This window comes from Cheilinus undulatus, linkage group 6 (assembly GCF_018320785.1).
Source record: "Cheilinus undulatus linkage group 6, ASM1832078v1, whole genome shotgun sequence".
NCBI classification, from domain to species: Eukaryota; Metazoa; Chordata; class Actinopteri; order Labriformes; family Labridae; genus Cheilinus; species Cheilinus undulatus.
Window position 1 is genome coordinate 50,293,024 of NC_054870.1, and position 22,933 is coordinate 50,315,956.

The 22,933-nt window shown below is 38.1% G+C and overlaps 1 protein-coding gene across 1 annotated transcript; it reads left to right on the forward strand.

The window, feature by feature from the left end:
* Window positions 1–240: 240 nt before the first annotated feature.
* LOC121510589 (spastin-like) lies at window positions 241–15,302 on the forward strand. Its single transcript, XM_041788679.1, has 16 exons — window positions 241–567; window positions 652–735; window positions 817–900; window positions 3,689–3,849; window positions 4,183–4,316; window positions 4,407–4,500; window positions 4,587–4,661; window positions 10,688–10,759; window positions 10,854–10,929; window positions 11,017–11,108; window positions 11,238–11,317; window positions 13,072–13,114; window positions 13,215–13,294; window positions 13,382–13,452; window positions 13,545–13,585; window positions 14,545–15,302. The coding sequence occupies exons 1-16, from the start codon at window positions 462–464 to the stop codon at window positions 14,668–14,670; spliced, it is 1,419 nt and encodes a 472-aa protein (XP_041644613.1). The 5' UTR covers window positions 241–461; the 3' UTR covers window positions 14,671–15,302.
* The last annotated feature ends 7,631 nt before the right edge of the window (window positions 15,303–22,933 follow it).

Here is a 22,933-nt window from a genome sequence, read left to right on the forward strand (position 1 = left end):
TTCAAAAAGAGATCCAGATCATTCCAGAAGGTCTGACTATAAATGTAATCCCAGAAAAGGGAGAGAATGGTTTCATCTTTGTTGTGACAAACCGCACAGAGGGATAATGCCTAGCTTGTACTTTATAAAAAAAAAACATAAATTAACTAGAAAGCATTCCCACACCTTTTTTTGAGAAGTCAAAAAAAAGTTTTTTTGTACCGACTCGTCTGTGACGTCACACCGTTACGCGCAGGAAAGCGGAAGCTAGCGGTGGAGTTGCTTATGTTGTGCTCAGGAACCGTAATTAATGTTAGAATGTTGTAAAGCGTCTGTTTTATGCACCAGTTTATCCGATAACATTGTTATAAATGCGTTTAAGCGATTGTTTTCACCGTCTCATCTCTAATAGGCTGCTAACTTTGGACTTGTAGCTAACAGAGAACAGACTTAGGAGGCAGTGCCGTGAGGGTGGCAAAAATATGAACGCGATTAGAGGCAAAGACAGCTGTGAAGTTATTAAGAACTACCACAAGCAGGCGTTTGATTATGTTTCAAAGGCTTTACGGATCGATGAGGATGATACAGGTGTGTATCACGTGTGTTTTATGAAGATACTGCTGTGTTTTGGTGTGTGCCAGATTGTAAACAGCCCTCCCTGTGTGCTGACAGGAGACAAGGAGCAGGCTGTGCTGTGGTACAAGAAAGGGATTGCTGAGCTAGAGAAGGGAATTAAAGTGGAGATCAGTGGAGACGGTAACCAAAAACACTGATTTAGGCAGCCATGGAGTTCAGTGTTTATATTCCTCAGTGTAATACTTGATATTCTGTCTGCAGGAGATCAGTATGAACGAGCAAAGAGACTCCAAGAGAAGATGGAAGCAAACCTGACCATGGCAAGAGACAGGCTTGGCCTTCTTGGTAAGTGGCATCTGCCCTGTTTCACTATGAAAGTAAGACGAGGGTTTTCACAGCACTAAAATGTATTTATTCTAATAAAATTAAGCAGAAACAGGAAACCTAGACATTAAAAACTGGAGGACTTTTTTGCCCTAGACCAGCATTTTTTTCAATCTTAACCCATAGAGGGTGCTAGGGCTACTTTTAATTTTCTTTTTTGATTATTTTGACTGTTTTAATGCTGAAAAAGAGCCATAGATTTTAGAGGGTACTGTTTTTCACTAGAATTTTTAAATCTTAATGTCAGAACACATAACAGAACAATAAAAAGTTCTGTGCACTTTTTGTACACACTCAGGCTGTTGGTGACCAAAAATGTCCCATTGAAACACATTAAAACCACAATTTTTGATCCCCCAGTCATTGTAGTAAAAAACACAACCTTAGAAATATGCCTTTAATGATATTGGGATTTCATTCTGTAGTCAATGCTTTAAATTTGCATGAGGGGGAAATAGGATTTTCCCTGGTTTCCTAAACGGTTGTAATAATTAATTAATTAATTTGCATGTACAGTGCTTGACAAATTTTTTAGACCACCCTAACCCTAACCAAAGTAAGGTTTATGCCACAGCTGCCCTAAATTAACAGCACTGGTAACTACCAAAATCTTTTTTTATGTTTCTGCAATGGTTAATACACAAATATGTAGAAGCTCTTTACCCCAAAAGATATTTTTTATACTAAAATATAATTATTATTGTTATCCATGAATTTTCAAATTTACTGATTTACAAAAAAAAAACAAAATAGTAAAGCACATTAATATTTCTTGATTAATATGTCAAATTTTAGTTAGTTACTTGCATTCCTGCACTTCATGATACGGGATGGTCTCTGAGACAGGTGGTCTAATAAATGTTTTAAGCTCTGTATAAAATTCTAGAATAAAATTAAAGACCAAGAATAAAAATAAAACTGAAAACCCAGAATCACCTAGACGAATGCCAGCAACAAAGGAACCCAACTACATAAAAAGAGACCAGAAATGTAAGAGCATTAAAAATAATAGGAAGAGACAGAAAGGAATATGAATCAAAGCAGTAAGAAGTAGAATAAAAATAATCAAAATGTGTGGAGTTAAATGAGTCATAACACAAAACTTAGAAAGCTTGTAGCTGTAAAATATTAATCATAATGAAAATCATAATAATCCACTTAAAGGAAATTTTATTTGCATGTAGTACTTGAAGGACGCCCATGCCTGATCTGTTTTCCACACAGATGCTCATAAAAATGACCCTCAGCCTTTATTTCCTTGAGCTGTGCTTGGAAGTGGAAATGAAACCATTATAGCTCCTTACACAACAACTAGAGGTGAGATTCTCTCGATAAAATGTGTTGTGCACTTCAGGATATGTGATCCACAACAACAGCTCCACGTCCACATCACTGGGCTGAGCTCTCGCGATTGAACTTGGAACCAGTGTTGGAGAATAATCACGGTCAATCACAAGTAGGTTCCACTAAACATGAATAAGCATTTCTAGTAGCATCCAACAGTTCCATGGAGTGGCAACCAAGGTTATAATACTTTTGGATTATTCATTAGTTTTTATTTTTATTTATTTTGTACCTTTTGTTTTAGATTTCATTTTATTTTTTTTTCTGCATGTTTTATAGTTGTAATTTTGAAAAAATGCTTTGTTTTAGTTTAGTTTTTATAGGTTTTAGTTTTAGTTTTTTGGCAATATAGGACACCTGTCAGGGGCCAGACCCAAAAGGGCTCTTCACCTTTCATTTTGTTTATTCAATTTTGATGTTTGTATCTAACTCAAGACCTAAAATTAACCACTATGTGAAGTCTTCTGCAATCAAATCAGGCCCCTCTGCTCTCTCCAGGCCTGGATGTTTGTGTCAGACAGCCTGCTGCTGTCAAAGACCAAATCTAAGGAGATTTTGTCTTTAATTTTATTTCATTTTAGTTAGTTTTGTCAGCACAGAATTGAGTTTCAGTTAGTTTTCATTTTTCTCATAAAGCTCAGTTTTTATTTAGTTTCAGTTAACTAAAATGATTTTTACCTTTTAGTTCTTGTTCTTTAGTTAGTTTTGGTTAATAACCTTGGTGACAACAACTCGTGTCTGTCACAGTGGCTGCATCATGGCAGCTATTACAAGCTTCCTAATTATCATAACTTATCAGTGCTTTCACATTGTTTTATAGAAAAGTGTTTGTGGAATCATAAAGCACATTTAATGAGCCAACATATATTTTTTCTGCAAAGTCACCTATATTTTATCTTCACACATTTGTCTCTTTGTTTTATAACTCCACTACATCCTTCCTTGAAATGTCTCCTAAGGTATTGATAAACAGCGGTTGTATTAGACAACATACATTATAAAAAGGTGACATGATGGGTAAATTTAGCAGGGTTTTTTAAGTTTTGGTACTTTCAAACTAATATAAAAATGTAATCAAGTATTTTGTGATAATTTGAAATGTCATTTCAATTTCAAAATTGTGCTTTTGTTTTTTTTATTATAAATAAGCTTCCACGGCCCACCCGCAGAACCTTGGCCCACATTTTGGGAAGCACTGCTCTAGACGACTGATGACTGATTTTCACTCTCCTACACACTTGTCCCATGAAAGCTCTAGAAATAGTATTTTAATACTTGGAATCATTAAATAGTAGAGATTGTATCATGTTTAATCTTGAGTTTATGATGGGTTTAGACTCAGCCTGCTTTGACAAACAAAAACATGTTGACAATACTCAACTTCAGTGCTGTTCTTGCTCCCCAGAGGCTACATTAGCATCCAGAAGACAAAGTGCTCTTCAGAGGAGCTTTACTCTTCCACAGCCAAAGCCTGTACCGAAGAGCCAGCCAGCAGTACGACCCGTGCCCCCCGCTGTCAGACCCTCCTCTGCTGTCAGACCTTCGTCTGGACCTGCTGATTCAAAGGTGATTATGTTTAGGTGTTAAAAAAGCAAACACTCACTCTAATTTGATGCCACAAAAATATCAATATCATCCCACCATTTGACCATGGTTGAACTTAGGGTGGGTGATATGGAAAAATATCAAACAGGATGTTTTTAATGGCCGGATCACAATCTCAAGACTATAACAATTCTGTGTCATTTAATTTGAAGAATAATTTGTAAGTGATTTTATATAGATATAATATGTCCCCTTTAATGTCTGAAAATGTGCTGTAGAAATAAAGTGGATTGGATTTGTTCTCTCTCAGATACGGCTGATTCTGATCAAGACTTTATTTCTTCTCTTGCTCAGGTGACCCCACGGACAGGAAGGGCCCAAAATGGAAAACCTGGAGCTGTGAGACAGCCTCCAAAAAGAGACATGAAAAACTTCAGGAATGTGGACAGCAAACTGGCCACCTTGATCCTGAATGAAATCGTCGACAGGTACTTTTATTGTCTAAATTTTCTGATAAATAAAAAGTTAAGAGGTGGAATACGTCTCTTCAGATGTGATATCTTCCTGTGTCGTCTCAGCGGAGCAACTGTATCCTTTGAGGACATTGCAGGACAAGATCTTGCCAAACAAGCGCTCCAGGAGATTGTCATTCTCCCCGCCTTGAGACCAGAGGTAATGATGTAGAAACACGATTTTATTCTCCGCTTAGTATGTTGGATTATATTACATTTGATGCTATTTTACATTTTCACATTTAGCTCTTTACTGGCCTGAGAGCTCCAGCGCGCGGCTTACTTTTATTCGGCCCACCAGGAAATGGAAAAACAATGTTGGTGAGTGACTTTAACTTTCAAAAGCAACAGGAAACTGATCAAACTTTAAAATGTCATAACTGTTGATAGTATGGTTGACCAAGATTCTGAATATCTAGAAGTTTATTGAGGAGTTTGAATAACATATGCTGAAAAGTGGTACTGCAGTAGACGAAAACATGAACTAGGGTTTCAGCAGCAAAGAAGGGGAGCAAAGGACGGAGGCAGGTGATGTTTTTAAGGTGAAAGAAGGCAGCTATTGGGAGCTTGGTGACGTGTTGATGGAAAGAGGCTACGGTCAAAAACCATGGCAGATAGGCTGGAACCTTAGGTGTTTTAGGCTGAAGGTTTGAATGTGTTTGGTGATGGATTTGGGGCTGATGACTGTGATGTTAAAGTAGATCAGTCGACTGCTAAGCTACTGAGATGCCTGATATGAAATGGCCTGGCTGATGCGCTTCTGCAGCAGGTTGCAATGTGATCTAATGATTGAGCTAGACAGATAGAATTGAGGAAGAATAAAAATATTAAGAGGCTAATTAAATGATTAGACGTTAATAGATTGTTAAAGAAAAAATAGATGAGAAAATATAAAATGCAACATAAACATCACAAACAAGGGTGCAAATGGAGAAACTGTGCAGGTGTGCAGGTTTACTGGTGAATGAGTTAAAGAGGAGTTTAACACAGAGTGGGATAAAGTCCAGTATGCATTATTGTACTATAAATAGTCTGTATAAACATGCATCATTTTTGTCTGCTGGTTCTGGGGCTCAGTGCGAGTCTGTCAGGAGAGGGCCGGAGTACTGCTCATGATGCTGACAGCAGAGCAGAATGAAAATGTTCTTGTGGCAGGAGGTTTTGGTCCTGATGGACCTGCCAGAGGGGAGAGCTTCAAAAAGTCCATTGCTGTTTCAAAAAACTATAGGAAGGAGTGCTTCTTGGACTCAATAAAAGGTTCGTTTGAGGTGCTCTCTGGAAAAAGGATTCATGGAGTCATTGGAGAAAAAACTCCAAGGCACTCTCTACAAGCGTTAAAATGCCTTTATTTTCACAGCATGGTCATGTGTAGATCTAAAAACACACTTTAACGCGATTCAGTATCAAGCCTTCAGGAAGTCAGGAAGTCAAACAAACCAGCCTTGAAGCTGCTGGTTCTTTTAAAATGGTGCTGACCAATAGGAACATGCCATCTAGGCATATAGGTAATGGCCTGCAGAGCCTTGGCTCTTTCTCAAAGCCAGGGAAGGATCCTCAGGCAGGGTTTTATTAAATTAAACTACATCATTGTCTGCTGTCAGAAGCAAGGTTATAATAGTTTGGGATTTTTCATTCGTTTTTATTTCATTTTCACTTTCTGTGTTTAATTTCACTTTAGTTTTTATTAGTTTTGACTGCTGGTTTGTTAGTTTAGTTTAGTTTTTATTTTGCAAAAGTGCTTCATTTCAGTTTTTATGAGTTTTAGTGTTTTCGTTTTTTACGGATAGATGTCAAAGCTGAGTGAGCGTCATGCATTTTTTAAAAACATGTTAAACCAGGCTACTCTTCACTTATCATTGATTTACTTAATGATGATGTTTGAATACAACTCCACACATAAAACTACCAATTTGTGACAGTTTAACCAATCAAATCAGCCAATTTTACTCTCCCCAGACTTGTGTGAAGGTGCCAGTCAGTCTGGTTGTGTCAATGACTAAAACTAAGGGTATTTTGTTTCCATTTTTATTTCATTTTAGTTCGTTTTGTAAGCGCACTATACAGTTTTAGTTAGTTTTCGTTTTTTTGGCAGAGCTTAGTTTTCATTCAGTTTCAGTAAACTAAAATTATTTTTGAATTTTAATTTTAGTTATTTAGTTAGTTTTAGTTATCTATAACAACCTTGGTCGGAAAACTGTTCCAATCTTGAGGATCCTCAAATTTTTTCCATGGACTGAGTCCTTTAAACAGAGAATTTCCAAGGATGCACATATGGATCCTCCGCCCACAGGAATTACCCACGATTCAAAGCATACCAATTTCAATTTCAGGAGGAAGCCGGGTCTGTTCAATACACTTTTGAATTTATCTGTTTCCACCATATATTTGTTATCATCACTATTTTATGGGATATATATAAATATAAGTGGAAAAGTAGATAAAAATGGCAAATATATGTATTATGATTATACGATGGCATGTTAGATGGCACTGGTTAAAAGTTCTACAAGTTGTTAGTGCCCCTCCCATTTTGATTTCTGCCATCGCCACATATATGGCATGACTCTGGCCTCGCCTCCGAGGAATTTGACTTTGCGGGATCCTTCCAACAGAGGATCCTGGTCTTTGAGGAACAGCTCGTGTTCTGGGTTGAGAGGGGTTGGCTGCAGTTTTGCCAGCAGACCTCAGAGTCCTAGAGCCATACTGGTCATGGATGGTTGATTGCAGCCAGTCACCCTCTCTGCAGAGCAGATGATACACTGCAGCCTATTCCTGTCCCCTGCTGTGGCTTCAGTGTACCAGACAGTTATTGATGTGAGGATGGGCTTGATTATGGAGATGTAGAAGTGCACTATCATCGTCTTTGGCAGGTTAAATTTCCTCAGCTGCTGCAGAAAGTACATCCTCTGCTGCCCTTTTCTGATGAGGGAGCTGATGTTCAGCTCCCACTGGTGTTCCTGGATAATGACGTAACTCCCAGCTTGTGCTATGTAGTCAAAACCTTTAGCCCTTCTGGTCGCACCTGACCCAGATAATGACTACACAGAATTTATAACTGAGCTGTAGTTATGCAGCAACACCTGTTGACAGAACAGGAAAAACACACCTAAATGGCCCACTGATACACCCAAGATTATGTCTCTTACAGTCACATTTGTTGATTAGGTTGGTATCCATCTATGTTTCATAATTTTAGTGAGGCAGCTGGTTCCAGTGGTAGAGTGTCTGTGATAAAAATTACTGAGAATTTTGGCTATTTTTTCAGGTAACATACTATCAGATGGTGTTTCTTGCTTCTTGTAGCATATGCAGCTACGGCCTTCCTCATGTTAAAAGTGGCCTCATAGATACGGCTGATGATAGAATAAAGGAATAGTTCCCTATGCTGTCCACATACAGCCGACTTTGTTCACTGTTTCATAAAAATGTCAAAATATGCTGACATGGTTACACAAAGAGGCATTCAGAAGGATTTTTCTGTCTTCAACATGTCATTCAGTTTAAAGGCAGCTTTGTAAACAGGGTCACATTTGAAACCATTACAGCATTCATAAGTATTAGGATCAGCCTATTCAGTGCTTCTGTAACTAATGAAATGTTACTATAGAAAATGCTTTGTTTATGTTTCAATGAATTAATTGAAGCTTCTAATACTGACATTTAAAGCTTATCATGATCAGCTGATGGCTATCTGAGCCCAATTATCGCCTCCCAACTCCCACCAATCCCCCAGCCAATCACAGCTCAACACTGTCCATTTAGATACAACGCCTTCCTCACTAATCCCTGCTTGCATCAATGCTGATGCACTTGCAGCAGCTGATGCTGGCTTCTCCTCCACCCCAGCCTCCTCCTGTATAGCATAAAGCTTGTTGCACCCTCTTTCAGAATCATGCTATTAAGGATTAATTGCTTCAGAACTTATTATATAGTATTTAGTTTGCATTGTCATAAATGTGTCTATCCATAGGGGGGTTCCTAGCAATACACTCCCTGGAAAACTCCAAGCATGCTGCAGACTAACCCAGGGAGCATCTTTTAAGCAGAACCTTCTCCTCTAAGTAAACCTATATCCATTTTGCAGTATATATTTAAATGTAAAGCTGGGCAATTAATCGAAAAATAATCAAAACCAACATTTAGAGCCTCAAACCAACATAAACCTGCTGTGTCAGTTTCAAATTTTTCCCCTTGTACTTCTCTCTCTACTAATGTACCACCCCCTACTGGGGGTCTGTGCAGTCACGTGATAGGTAGCCAGGTGTTGCAAGGTATGTAGCCTGCTGTAAACCCAAGAGAAGAAGAACTCGTCATGTGCTCATTCCAGTGCAGTTGCTGACTGTGCAATGTGAGCAGCAAAGTTATTTTTTACTTTTTATACAACAGCACATACAAATTATTTTGTTAGCAAGAAATAAAATACAATTTGTTTGTTTTCTACTTTTCTTGGAAAATTTTACTATTTACAGAAAAGATTTTCATTTCAGCTAATGTGTGTTTTGATTTAAATTGTTTCACTAAGTAACCATAAATTGTTAACCTGTGCCTGTTCCTTTAAGTTATTTGTTTAAACATTATGCAAGTTTTTTCAGAACAAAGAGAGTTGGAGATTGGTGGTGGAATAATTGTCCATTAATCATGATCTGAGGTGTAGCACAGTGGGGAAAAAGGATACTGATTACCTGGGCCCACAGTAGGAAGGGGCCCTAGAGAAGCCCACAGTGAAAAGTGGGGTTTTATTTACTTTTCTTAGCATTTAGTGTCATTATTGAATTAGAAGTGACTAAATGAACTGGTCAACAGCCTGAAATTTGTATCAAATAGAATAAAATGCAATACTGGGGGCCCCTGCTCCTCCCTTAAAATAGTCCAAATGGTGTGGTCCAGCACTGCAAAATAATGCAAGTAAATTTAGTAGAAATAATGCTCATAAATGGGGAAATTATGGTTCAAAAATACATTAAAATGCAGTGATATCTGTAAAAATGAGGAAACATTTGTTGCCTGGCAAGCCGGTTAGGGAGGTCCCTGTGTAATATTCTTTCTAGGGGCCCTGAATCCCTAGCTACACCCCTGATCAAAATTGAGGTAAAAAGTTCAATTAATAGTGATTTTGATTGATGCAATTATTGTCCAGCCCTAGTTAAATGTTTCATGAGAGTAATCCTGACTGAGTTAAAACTTTATTAACTTTCCGTGTACAGAATGTGCACTACACATATTACCACAGGGAATCCTAGGACAGTAGGGATGTAGGGTAATGAATTTTTGCTGGTCTGCAATATGCCAATATAATAAAGTCATTTTAGAAGATACTGATATATAACCATAGTTCAGACTAAAAAATTCTGTCCTTATTGAAACACATTTTAAAGTTTAAGGAATGAAGATGAAAAAAAGGACTTCAACTGATGTCGGCCTGTTGGTCCTGCCTGAAACTCCACAAACTTCTCTGTCAGCCGACATTACCAGCCAATATATTGGCTGTGAATGCTGATGTTATCCCATTAATATCAGGCATCTCTAGTGTACGAGACTATTTATTTAGTGCTAGCATCAAATGAGTAAGATGCCCCTTTTGCAGTCGCAGGCGGAGCAGCACGGAACAGACTTTGTGATTTCAGATGCAAAAGTTCTCTAGAACAGAATGAAGTTGAGTAAAATTTCCTCAAAGACATCACCATTTTGAGGTGCTTTCAGGAGAAAATACATTTCTTAAAAAACTACAAAAAGTGTAATTTGCATAGTATGACCTATAAAACTGGGCTATGTTAGCATAAAAGTAAAACGGAGTCCATGATGGAAGGGGGAGCAAGTATACAATGAAAAGGAGCGTACCAAAAACTGAACCCCGGGGAACGCCTTGGAACAGAGGTAGCTGTGGAAAGAGGGTTCAGTTGTTGATGTGAATGAAGTGTTGTCTGTTGGTGGGGTAGGATTGCAGCCGATGAGAGGGCAGGTCCAAAGATGCTGGGGGAATTTTCCAGAAGGGATCAGAATAGTGTGGCTGATGGTGTTTGAGGGCTGAAGGGAGGACAGAGATAACATCAGGATGGCCACAGCCTGAGCAGAGGAGGAGGCTGTTGATCTGGACTGATATGGTTCAAAAAGAGTGGTGCTACCACAGCTATCATGTTATTTTGTCATTTAGACAGTTTCTAGGAGTTTGCCTTGATTTAATTTGGTGATTAAGACTAGAAATGTTCCAACATGGCATGCTATTGCTGACACAGGAGTTGGAATTGTCTGATTTCTACTAGTATATATTTAGTTTTATAAATCTGGTCTTGTTGGTCGGCTCCATCAGTATAAAACATTTGATTTTGTCTTTTTCTTCTTTATACAAGGCCAAAGCTGTGGCAGCAGAGTCAAACGCCACATTCTTTAACATCAGCGCTGCAAGTTTGACCTCTAAATATGTAAGTTAATCTTTTAATGCATTTTCTTCCTGGAATATTCTAGATTTAGTCTGTTTTTTTTTTCTTCTAAATTCACCTGCAACTGAACTTCCAGGTTGGCGAGGGTGAGAAGCTCGTACGAGCGCTGTTTGCAGTTGCACGAGAGTTACAGCCCTCTGTCATATTCATCGGTTTGTATATTTCTTAACTAAATTTGCCTTAAACAGCAGTTTTTACCTCAAATTTGAGCTCATGAATGTTTTATTTCCTGTGTTTAGATGAAGTTGACAGTTTGTTGTGTGAGCGGAGAGAAGGAGAGCACGATGCCTCGCGTCGATTAAAAACAGAGTTCCTGGTGCAGTTTGACGGGGTAAGAACAGCATCCATCTCTCTCTCTGCTCTTTGAAATCTGATCATGAAGAAGCTTCACACAGATTAACATCTCCGTTTCTCCACAGAGCTGTGGAGTTTTATTTACAGACGTGTTTGTGTGTTTCAGGTCCAGTCAGGAGGGGACGACCGGGTACTCGTGATGGGAGCGACCAACAGACCTCAGGAACTCGATGAAGCTGTTCTGAGGTACAAAATGATTATCATCCAGATGTTTCTGCCATACAAGAGAAAGATAAACAGATCAGTCTGAGGCTGTCTGTTTTGGCCAGGACACTCTTATAAATGAGATTCCTAATCTCAGTGAGGTTTCCCTGGTCAGGTAGATTTAAATAATAATGATAAAAGGAACATGATATTTCAGTTACACAGTGATTTTGTATTGAAACATGACAGGAGGATTGAGGATGCTGTAGATCGGGGTGTCCAACTGAGTCACAGCAGGGGCCGGATTCTGAATTTAGGTCTAATCTGGGATCCTAGGGTCAACATTTAACTGTGAACTGTCAACCCTCACTTTGACCTGTAGTGAATTATGGCCAAAAAACTTGGTTCTGACGATAAATGATTTTAGGATTTTGAAATGTCAAAATGATAAATTTAAAGGCTCAAAATCTGAGAAAAAAAATCAAATATATTAGTTCCAAAGGTCAAAACAGGAAATTAAAAGTTAAAATAATGCTTTAAAAAAGAAAATTTATGAGATAAAATTCAAAATCATGAGTTTTAGAGGTCAAAATATAAGTTTAAATTGTAAATTGATGTTCTAAAGATTTTAAATATGAGATTGAAAATGAAAATAATGTTTTAAAAGGCAAATTTATAAGCTCAAATTCAAAATTGTGATTTTTTAAGGTCCAAATATGAGATTAAGTTGTAAATCACAAGTTTTAAAGGTCAAAATACATGTTTAAAATGTAAGTTGTTAGTCTAAAAGTTCAAAATATGGGATTAAAAGTCAAACAAATTTTTTCAAAAGATCAAAACATTGAATTGAAAGTGAAAATAATGTTTTTGAAAGGCAAATGTATGTGCTCAAATTCAAAATTGTGAGTTTTAAAGGTCAAAATATGAAATTAACTCAGAAGTCAAGAGTTTAAAAGGTGAAAATATAAGTTTAAATCCTTAATTGTGAGTCTTAAAGTTCAAAATATGGAATTAAAAGTCAAAGCTGTGTTTAAAAGGTCAAAATATGATTTAAGATTTAAAATCCTGAACCTCAAAAGTCAAAGGTCAGATAAAAAGTCAAAATCATAAATCAAAAAGGTCAAAATCTGAAAAAAAAAGAAAAAATCATAAGTTTATGTCGCAATTGTGAGATGCAAAATTGAAAAAATGAAATGAAACAAACTTTTTATGATTAAAAAGAATATTTTACATAATCAAGGTTAAGTTGACATTTTACACTGGAGGAAATCTGCTGACCTCACACTCATGGGCCAGTTATAATAAAATATGATATAATCTGTACAATGAGCCGGATCTGGCCCCTGGGCCTTGAGTTTGACACCCCTGCTGTAGATTATAATAGAAGGTATTAGATCAGAGATTGTAAACAATGGAAGCTCTAAGTGTAAAAGCATCCATACATTTAATTCACTTTGTTTACCCTTTACATGTAGTAACTCCTGGATGTTTTCTCAGGATCTCCTCTTTTTTCTTAGTCATTCTAGGGGTGGTTTTGTCCCATTTACTAAATAATTTTCTAGCAGTCCCAAACAGAAATAGGCTAATCTCTGATAGACAAGGCTGCAACATATCATACTGTCATCCTTCTTTCTTTCCTCCGAGTAAAAAAGCAGCCAAAACTTACTTTATCTCAGAAATATTCATTAATAATGAATGGATGTTTGTCCACTAAGGGCTTCCATAGAAAAAACATCCTGTTGAAACAATTAAAGAATCACATAATTTTAGAGATATTTTTTGTCTTCCTCTCACAGACGCTTTGCAAAAAGAGTTTACGTGATGCTACCGGATGAGCAGGTATTTATGGTGCAATCACAGCCAAGGTTCATTATTCTAGTTGTCAAAGTTTAAGGATTTTTAAGTTACTGAGTGTAAGCTTTACCTCTGTTTCCTTCAGACAAGAGTCACACTGCTGAAAAACCTTCTGGGAAAACAAGGAAACCCTCTGAGCACCAACGAGCTGTCCTATCTAGCAAAGTGAGTTTTATTTCAAATCCAACCCAGCCTTTCACACATCAGTGTCTGTGTTACCCTGCTCTAATATCTGGATCTTTAATGTAACAGAAAGACAGCAGGATACTCAGGAAGTGATCTCACGTCGTTAGCCAAAGATGCTGCTCTTGGGCCCATCAGAGGTAAGGCGCCTGACTTAATATATTTAGACTTATTTCAGTCTCTATTATGAGTGAAATCTACTTATTCATGTGAAAATCTTTCTTGTTAACAGAGTTGGGACCAGACCAAGTCAGGAGTATGGCTGCTAGTGAGGTAGGCTACTAAAGTTATTCAGATAGTACAAAATATTCGTCAACTTAATGTAGCAGTGTTATTTTTTTACAGCCAGTAAGCAAGGTGTCAACAGGGCAATACATAGAGAAGTAAAGTAGTAGCAAATACATTTAAAGTTTGTTAATGTGCACCATCACAAATAAAACAATGCATAACTATTTGTGTTTAGTGGTAGTATAGAGCAGGGGTTCTCAACCTTTTCAACCTTTTTTTACCTTGCCACAATTTCCGCCAGAGAAATGAGCGTTGCAATCTAGACTTACTGTTAGATGTTGTTGATATTTGATTTTACACACTGCTCACTTAAGAGCACTGGTGTTGTCCAACTTATTTTTCATCTCCTCTAAAAAAACAAAAAAAACCCCAAAAAAAACATGATTGCACCTCCTGGCAACCACAGAAAACTGAGATACTGATTTAAACTGTGAAGCCCAGATCAGACCAAAGATTTGCAATGCAACAAGACTGGTGATGGCTTCAGCTGTCTGAGCTGACCTGTCGCTGCTTGACTCAAGTGGTCTGATGATGTTGCTATGATTCAGCTCGGTAAGCCGCAGACAGTGGGTTGAAGAGCAGTCAGTTTGGAGCCATTTGTTGAAACTGGTCTGTCGTAGAGCAGGCACCCATGGGCAGAGGCTGTGATCCTCTGGTCAGGTGGTCAGTTCTACGTCTCAGCGCATGGTTGGTGTATGTCTTCTCCCATTCTCTCTTCAGCTGTCCTGTCATAGAGGCAAAATGCCTCGAAAATCATCCTTAAAAGAAAAAAAAAAGGACTGAACAGACAGCCGTAACTTCAACACGAGACTGCTCAGTGTGAGAAACGATCAATAAAATGACTTTTATTAAAAAGTCTGATCACTCAAAGACCTAGCAAAGGATTAGTTTCACACAAAGGGATTTCAAAGTACTTGTATTTTTCTGTTTTTCTGTTTCCACAGATGAGAAACATCAACAAGAAAGACTTTGAAGACTCCCTGAAGCGCATTAAGCCCAGCGTCAGCCCGACCACTCTGAACATGTACACACAGTGGAACAAAGACTTTGGAGACACAACGGCCTGTTGATCATTTTGTTCATTTTTAACATGAAAACAAACCTTTAAAATAAAAAAAATGTATTCCTCTGATTCTGCTCTGTAGGAACAAAAGAACATTTGCATAATGAACTTTCAAAAAACCTTTACAAGTCAAAGCTGTAATTACATTTGGGATCTGTCATGAGAATTTCCTCTTTTATGGAAAGACTTTGCTATTTGGATTTATATGACTTCCTTTTCTGTATTATAACACCTGAAACACTGTCTTGCTACTTGAAGATGCGTTATTTATTTTTGAGAATGTCCTGCAAATTCACAAATGATCTTTCTTGCCTCAAGAGGGCAGCAAATTCCTGTAAATCCTCACTAAACCTCGCTGATTGTGATTGATTTTGCACATCCATGAGTTACCTAAGGTGTTGGCATGATGGTATTGATCACCAAGTGCTCTGTAGGCTTTGACACATCATGGGCTGATGATATTTGGGAGAAGACTGGACATATTTGGAGCTTTTGTATTATAAGAAGGGTTTCATTCATAAGTAGATGGGTAGAGTTACAGTATATATCCCTGATAGTGTGGTGTGTTGGAGTTATGATGATTTAAACACCAGAACTGCAGTGATTCTCCTCTCTCCTCATGCATTAATAAACACATTCAAGACACTTTTCAGCCACTGTCTTCCTTTTTCTTTGTCATGAAGCATACTTAATTATTCAAAATATTTGATTTTGTTCCAAAAACATTCCTCTTTCTTCTCTGGATCCCCATTAGCACTAGTAAAAGCATTAGCTTTCCTTCCTGGGGTCCAAATTTAACTCAACTGTACCTGAGTTTCTGCACAAGGACAGCGAGCATAAGTTATTACAAATTCACTATGATGAAAATAATTTATTATGCTTTTCAAAACTATCCTCACAATTATGAGGTTTTTCTATTAAAACTTGCCCTTGCCTATAAATATCTGAGGTTTACTCCTGGGAGTGATTCCAAACTATTCTTCACTATGTTTGTTTAAATTCTGATCCTCTGATTAACTCAGGGGTTCTCAGCATTGGGGGTCGCAAGACACTGAGAGGGGGTCTCCAGATGCCTTAAAAAAAATTAAGAACGGGGCGCAGGTGGCCGAGTGGTTAAGGCGCGTCCCATGTACACTGATGGCCCGGGTTCGAGTTCGGCCTGAGGCCCTTTGCCGCATGTCTCTCCCCCACTCTCATCCCTGTTTCTGACTCTATCCACTTTCCTCCTCTATCAAATGAAGGCATAAAAATGCCCAAAATAAACCTTAAAAAAAAAAAAAAATTAAGAACATTTTGGAATTACACTGTTGAGACTTTGCATCAATTTTGCCTTATTCTAACCCATTTTTATCACTTTTCCCCACCAGTTTTATGGATTTTAACATTTTTGCAACTTAAAACCCATTTTTTTGTCAGTTTTAAACCCTTTCCAACACTTTTTATCTGCCTGTTTTTGCCACTTCTAAACCAAATCTTGCAACTCTCTGCCTATTGTTGGCTCTGTTGACACACTATTACCACTATCAACCCCTTTTTGCCCCTTCTTAAGTCACATTTCTAATTTGACATGCCCATTTTTGCCAGTTTCTGACCACTTCTGCTTCAGCTATCCCCTTCTTTTGCTAGTTTATATCAATTTTCATCCCATTGTGCTAAATTTCCACCTATTTTTGCCACTTTAACACCATTTCAGCCACTTTTGAATCCCCTTTTACCACTTAATATGCCCATTTTTGCTACTTTAATCCATTTTTGCCATTTTTTTGGTTATTTCACCACTTTCATCTAATTTCTGGCATTTCTAACCCATTTCTGCTACTCTTAAAATCTAATTTCACCACCTTTTCCACCATTTTTTGCCATTAGGAACCAATTTGAGCTATTTTTAATGTATTTTATTTCTATTTTTAACAGGATTTCCATTTTTAAGAGGGCTACTTAGTACACAAACGAATTAAGTGTGTTTCTTTGATAAGAGTGTTTATTATTAAGATTAAATATAAAATACCACAGCTTCACTTTACAATGGACCATGATTTTGCTGGTCCCCAGAAAGCTCTCCCATTTTTCCTCCCTTATGGACGGCCTTGTCTCCACATGACTATTCTTAAATGTGCATGGCTGTGTTCAACCACCTTCAGGTACAATGGTGTCCCCAGTCTCTGGCACCTTTATTTTGGGGGTCGCGGTTGAGAACCACTGGATTAACTGATGTGCCTGTTGGAGGCTTCACGTTCTCAGCTAGATGGTGCTGCTGTTCTGATTTCATCTGCCACCATTGTGTGGCTCAGTCTGCAGTCAGAAACAGTGCATATTTTGTCTCTAACCACAGACATGAGGAATGTAATCACTTTCTCTGAATGAGAATAAACTCTGTGCTCCGCTGTGTTTAAATGTCAGCCTGACTGATGGATTTAATCAAGTTTACCCTTCTTGGACTGAACATTTAAGGAGCTTCTGTGCCGCTCATGCACAAACATGCACGAGTGCTTTTATTAAATGTTCCCATGTGTAACATCTTCTCGGCATATTCCTGCGAACATGTACAGTTCTGGAGAGCATGGACCAAAAACAGCTCAAATATGCAGATCAGCCTGGATGTAGCAGTGTTAATGATTGCCATTGCTTACCATCATTTCACTATTTAGATCAGCGATACTCAACGCGTGGCTCTTTTGTGATGATTTGTGGCTCTTTTGTGTCTTAATTTGAAATCTTATTCTTTTAAACTTTGACCTCAGAAATTTTATCATTGCTAGTTACATTAACCAGTTTGTTTCCCACACTTAAACAGTAGGTTTTAATGGTAAAACTTTATTCTCTACCTTTATTTTTTTCCTTTTCTACATTTTTTGCCACTTTTAATCAATTTCTGCTATTTTTAGCCCATTTTTACCCTTTTTCATCAATTTTAGCCACTTTTATCCTGCTTCTTTGCCATTTTTTTCACCCATGTCAGCTGCCAATTGCCATTAAATGATACTTTTCCCCATTTTCCCACCTTTTGGCAGCTTTTTTGCCCACTTTAGTCACTTTTCACTCATTTTTTGACATTTTTTAACCACTTCTATCTCTATTTTTTGTGACTTTGCACCCTTTTTTGCCACTTTTCACCCAATTTTCTCCATTGTATGCCTATTTTGCCCCATTTCCCCCACGTGCTGCTACTTTAAATCAATTTCTGTTGCTTTTAGCCCATTTTTACCACTTTCATCCCATTTTTGCCCTTTTTCATAAGTTTAAGCCACTTTTATCCTGCTTCTTTGCAATTTTTCACCCATTTCTGCTGCCTTTTATCATTAAATGCCACTTTCCCTCCATTTTTTCACCTTTTCACAGCTTTTTAGCTGATTTCATTCACTTTTCACCATTTGGATTGTGGCTCTTGCAATGGCATTTTTCACCAATTTGGCTCTTTGGTCTAGCAGGGGTGAGTAACACTGATTTAGATGGTGTAGAAACTGCATATTAAGAGACTCTATGAGTTTCCTCAGGAACTGGTATGTTATGCAACATGAGCGCCTCCTGCTGGAGCCCCTGCTGACCTGCATGTTGCAGCCTGATTATTGTTGCCAGTCAGCATTATGCTGTCACCTTGGTAAGCTCATCTGTGAAAACATTCAGTGCCTATGAACAGTATTGACCCACTTGGATGTTTTACCCTTTAATTGATTTCAGAAATCAATCATGGTTGATATAATTTGGCTTTTTTGACAACAAAAAAAAAAACTCCTTTATGTCAAAGTAAAACTAGGTTTTTACAAAGAAATGTCTATTAAATAAAAATCTCCAATGTAAAATAAGTGGCTGCATAAATATTAACCCTTTTCAGTCAGTATTTAGTGGAGTCCTTTGGCTGCAGTCACAGCTCTGAGTCTGTGTGGATAGGTCTCAGTCAGGCTCAAACAACAGGACTCTGCACTTTTACTCCATTCTTGCTAAACTGCTCAAGCTCTGTCAGGTTGCACGGGTATCGTGAACGAGTAGGCGTGGATTGAGGTCTGGGCTTTGACTCCAGAACATTCACCTTGTTGTCTTTAAACCATTTCTGTGTAGCTTTCTCTGTATGCTTCGACTCATTATTTCCCAAGCCATGGTTCTCTTGCAGACTGAATAAGATTGTCCTCCAGGATTTAGCCGGATTCATTTTACCCTCTACCATTACCACCCTTCAAGGGCACAGTGCCAAGAAGCATCCCCACAGCATGATGTTGCCACGACCATGCTCCATGGTGGGGATGGTCTGTTTGTGGTCATGTCAGTGTTTGGCGTCTTCTCTGATGTCCAAAAAGCTCCATTTTGGTCTCAACAGACCAAATAACTTTCTTCCTCTTGACCATGGAGTCTCCTACATGCCTTTTGGTGAACTCTAGTCCAGATTGAATCTGAGTTTTCTTCAACAGTGTCTTTCTTTTTGCCACTCTCCCATAAAGCTTTGACTGGTGAAGAGCTGGACAACAGTTGTTGTCTGCAGAGTCTCTCCATCTCAGCTGCTGAAGCTTGGAACTCCTTCAGAGTAGTCATAGGTGTCTTGGTGGTCTCTCTCACTAGTTTCTTTCTTGCACACTCACTCAGTTTGTGAGGATGTCTGATCTAGGCAGATTTACACACGTGACATTTTTCTTCATTCCTTGATGATGGATTTAACTGAACTCTGGGGGATGTTCAGAGCTTTGGAAATGCTCCTGTATCCATCTCCTGACTTATACTTTTCAATCAGCTTTTCTCTGAGTTGCTTGGAGTGTTCTTTTGTCTTTGTGGTGTAATGGTAGCCAGGAACATGATTAACCAGTGACTGGACCTTCCAGACAAAGGTGTCTCTAAACTTCAATCATTTGAGACACATTCACTGCGGTCAGGTGATCGTCCTTTCACTAAATGTGAGAGTCCTGGCACCAGTTGGCTGGACCTCTGTTTAATCAGGGCAGTCACTTTAAAGGGGGTGAATATTTATGCAATCACATATTTTACAGGACATATTCTTATTTAACTGATATTACTTTGTAGAAATCTGTTTTCACTTTGGACATTAAAAGGATCTAAAAAAAATTTATAAACCAATGACAACACAGCCCCAAATCAGGCCAAATTAAAGTCAACCAGGGTTATCTTAGGACTCTGAACAACAAGTGTCACTTCATTAAAACATACAGTCGGTTGCTTGGCTGCATGTGCCACAAATTGCATGTACGAGCTGAATAATTGGGCTGACGTGTTCATACTCTTAAAAAGGCCCGGTTAATCCTGGATGAACCAAACCACCCGGTGTTTAAGGACGTCTTGTTGTTCTCGTCTGCTGAATATCCTTAACGCAGGACAAACAGAATGAAAACTCCAACGTCCTGACTGTCCTTCACCTCTCCACCAGTCCATTTCATTTTCTGATGTCCTGTGTGTGGTTTTTATGTTATTTTATCTGTCACTGGTGTGATACTACAACTATAAAGTCCTTTAAAGCAGATGTTTCTGTTCCTTGATTTATGAATTAAAGCAGGTCTAGTTCATACTCTCTTAGACTATTTACATGACATTAATCCACCAGGAAGAAAGCACTTGGCAGTAGTGGTATAAAAACTTCCTTTACTGGGCAGAAACCTGGAGCAGAGCCAGACTCACTGGTGGATAGCCATCTGCTACGACTGGACAGGCAGAGAAAGTGGGTTTAAAGGAGAGCTTAACCACTGCTCAGAGTCAAATCAGGTTTCTATGAGAAGATGGGGTGTGAAGAGATGTTTCTACATGTGAAAATAAAATTATATCTGTAAATATAGTTGGCATAGATTAAATGGTATTGTACAGTATCAAATCAGTGGGCATCATGCTGTTATTGTATCGTTATAAACTATCCCATATGGCAGTGTTATCAACGCTGCTCAACCAAAGAGCCAAATTGTTGAAAAATACCTTTGCAAGAGCTACAATATAAGTAGTGAAGCAAAAACAGCTTGAAGTAGCAATAAAAATATGTTAAAGGTGACAAAAATGGTCAAAACGCAACAAAAATGGGTGAAAATGGGAAAGAAAAGTGGAAAAGGGGTCAGAAAGAAGCAAAAATGTAGGAGAAGTGACAAAAAATGAGTTATGGATGATATTAAATGGTCCAAATGTGGCAAAAAAAGAAGAAAAAGTGACTAAAATGGGCAAAAGCAGTTAAGAGTGGCAAAAATGGAGAAACAAATAGGAAAAAGGTGGTAAGTGGCAAAACGTAGCTAAAATGGGTGAAAAGTGGTGAAAAGGGGCAAAAACAGGAGAAAAAAGTGGCTAAAATGGGCAATGAAGAGGAAACAAGTGGTATTTAATGGCAAAAGGCAGCTTAAATGGGTGAAGAGTGGTGAAAAACAGCAAAAAAGGGCAAAAACTAGGAAACACGTGGTATTTAATGACAAAAGGAAGCTTAAATGGGTGAAAGGGGTGAAAAGAAGCAAAAATGGGCATAAAAGTGGCAAAAGGAAGTGGCGAAAATGGGCAATAAAGAGGAAACAAGTGGTATTTAATGGCAAAAGGCAGCTTACATTGGCGAAAAGTGGTGAAAAGGGGCAAAAATGGAATAAAGGAGGCAAAAATGGTCAAAAAAGAGGAAAAAAGTGGTATTTGATGGCAAAAAAGTGGTGAAAAGGGGCAAAAATGGAATAAAGGAGGCAAAAATGGTCAAAAAAGAGGAAAAAAGTGGTATTTGATGGCAAAAGTAGTCTAGATGGGTGACAAGTGTCAAAAAAATGGTGAAAAGGGTCAAAAATTTGATATAGTGGCATAAAGAAATGGCTAAAACTAGGAAACACGTGGTATTTAATGGCAAAAGGCAGCTTAAATGGGTGAAAATGGGGAGAAAAAAATGTGAAAAGGGGCAAAAATGGGATGAAAGTGGCAAAAAATTGGGTAAAAAGTAGCAAAAAAGTGTCAAAATGGGGGAAAGTGAGAAAAAAGTGGTATTTAATGGCAAAAGGTAGCTTTAATGGGTGAAAAGTGGTGAAAAACAGCAAAAATGGGATATAGTGTTAACAAGAAGTAGCAAAAATGGGCAAAAAATGGAAAAAGTGGTATTTAATGACAAAAGGTAGCTTTAATGGGTGAAAATTGGGAGAAAAAATGGTGAAAAGGGGCAAAAATGGGATAGAATTCGAAAAAAATGGGTATAAAGTAGGAAAAAAAGTGGTATTTAATCACGAAATGTAGCTTAAATGGGTGAAAAGCGTAAAAATTGTGAACAAAGGGCAAAAAAGTTTCCCTTTTTTAAGGTTTTCTGGGGGAATGATATTAAAAATAAAGACATAAAAGATCAACAAATAATCACTAGAGAGCCACATGTGGTTCCAGAGCCAAACATTGAGTATCACTGCCGTATGGTATTATATCATCTAGGCCTCAAACATACTTCTTCATAAAATAGGAACAATTATACTTGTTAGAGTGATAATAAAACAAAGGCCTGACTCCAAACAAGAAGCCTGCCTCTAATAAAAGCCTGTACCTTGAGCAAGTTTGCTCATAAAGGATCAAATCTTTATTTAAGGATTTATGGAATACAGAAAAAAAATCATAATCATATCTTACAGTAATGTACAGAATTTTCTCTTAAAGAACAGACCTTTTCAGCTGTGATGAAATTTATTTCGACAGCAAGGACGATCCATAAACATCAAAAAATGCTTCATTGTTTGTTTAAGCACTCGCAGAATTGAACAAATACTGGCGTTTGCTCTTCCTTTTGTGCAAAGGAAACAATATGCTGTAAATAATTTCATGAACTGTTTTTACGACTTGAGAAAGGCTGTAATAAGCTGACTTACGTCATGCATCTCTGTGGTTTTGACTCAATAACCAGCCAGCGTCTAATAACAAGGCAGCGGGCCGGGCTCAGACGGGGGTCAGCAGCTGTCGGGACATGGCATGTTAAAGCTGAGTAAATGTTTGTGGTCATTCTTTATTTAAGTGCACTCTAAACTTTGACTTAAATCTCACCTCGCTCTCCCAAAGGCCCTTCCTACGGTCAGCTGATGGTGTTGCCTGTGGTTTATGCGGTGCAGCAGTTGCCTCGTATGCTCCTGCAGATGTTTACAGACTCTGCAAATGCAAACAGATTCTGGAATTAATTCAGGTTTATTTCCATATTACTTAATGTGAGAGTGGGGGGGGGCTCTGAATGTAAAACACAAGGTTCTCCAAGCTGCAGCCACACCTACAACTGCTCTTTTCCTCAGGGGAAAGACATCGGTGAGTGTGTTTTTTAACTTGTCAGGACTGAAGAGCTTCTTTCATGACGCCAGACAGGA

Bases quoted from the DNA above. Each gene is read 5' to 3' on its own strand.
- LOC121510589 (XM_041788679.1), top strand. From the start codon at position 462: ATGAACGCGATTAGAGGCAAAGACAGCTGTGAAGTTATTAAGAACTAC. The intron at 3,850-4,182 runs GTGATTATGTTT...TCTCTTGCTCAG, and splicing joins CTGGACCTGCTGATTCAAAG to GTGACCCCACGGACAGGAAG. The intron at 13,586-14,544 runs GTAGGCTACTAA...CTGTTTCCACAG, and splicing joins GGAGTATGGCTGCTAGTGAG to ATGAGAAACATCAACAAGAA.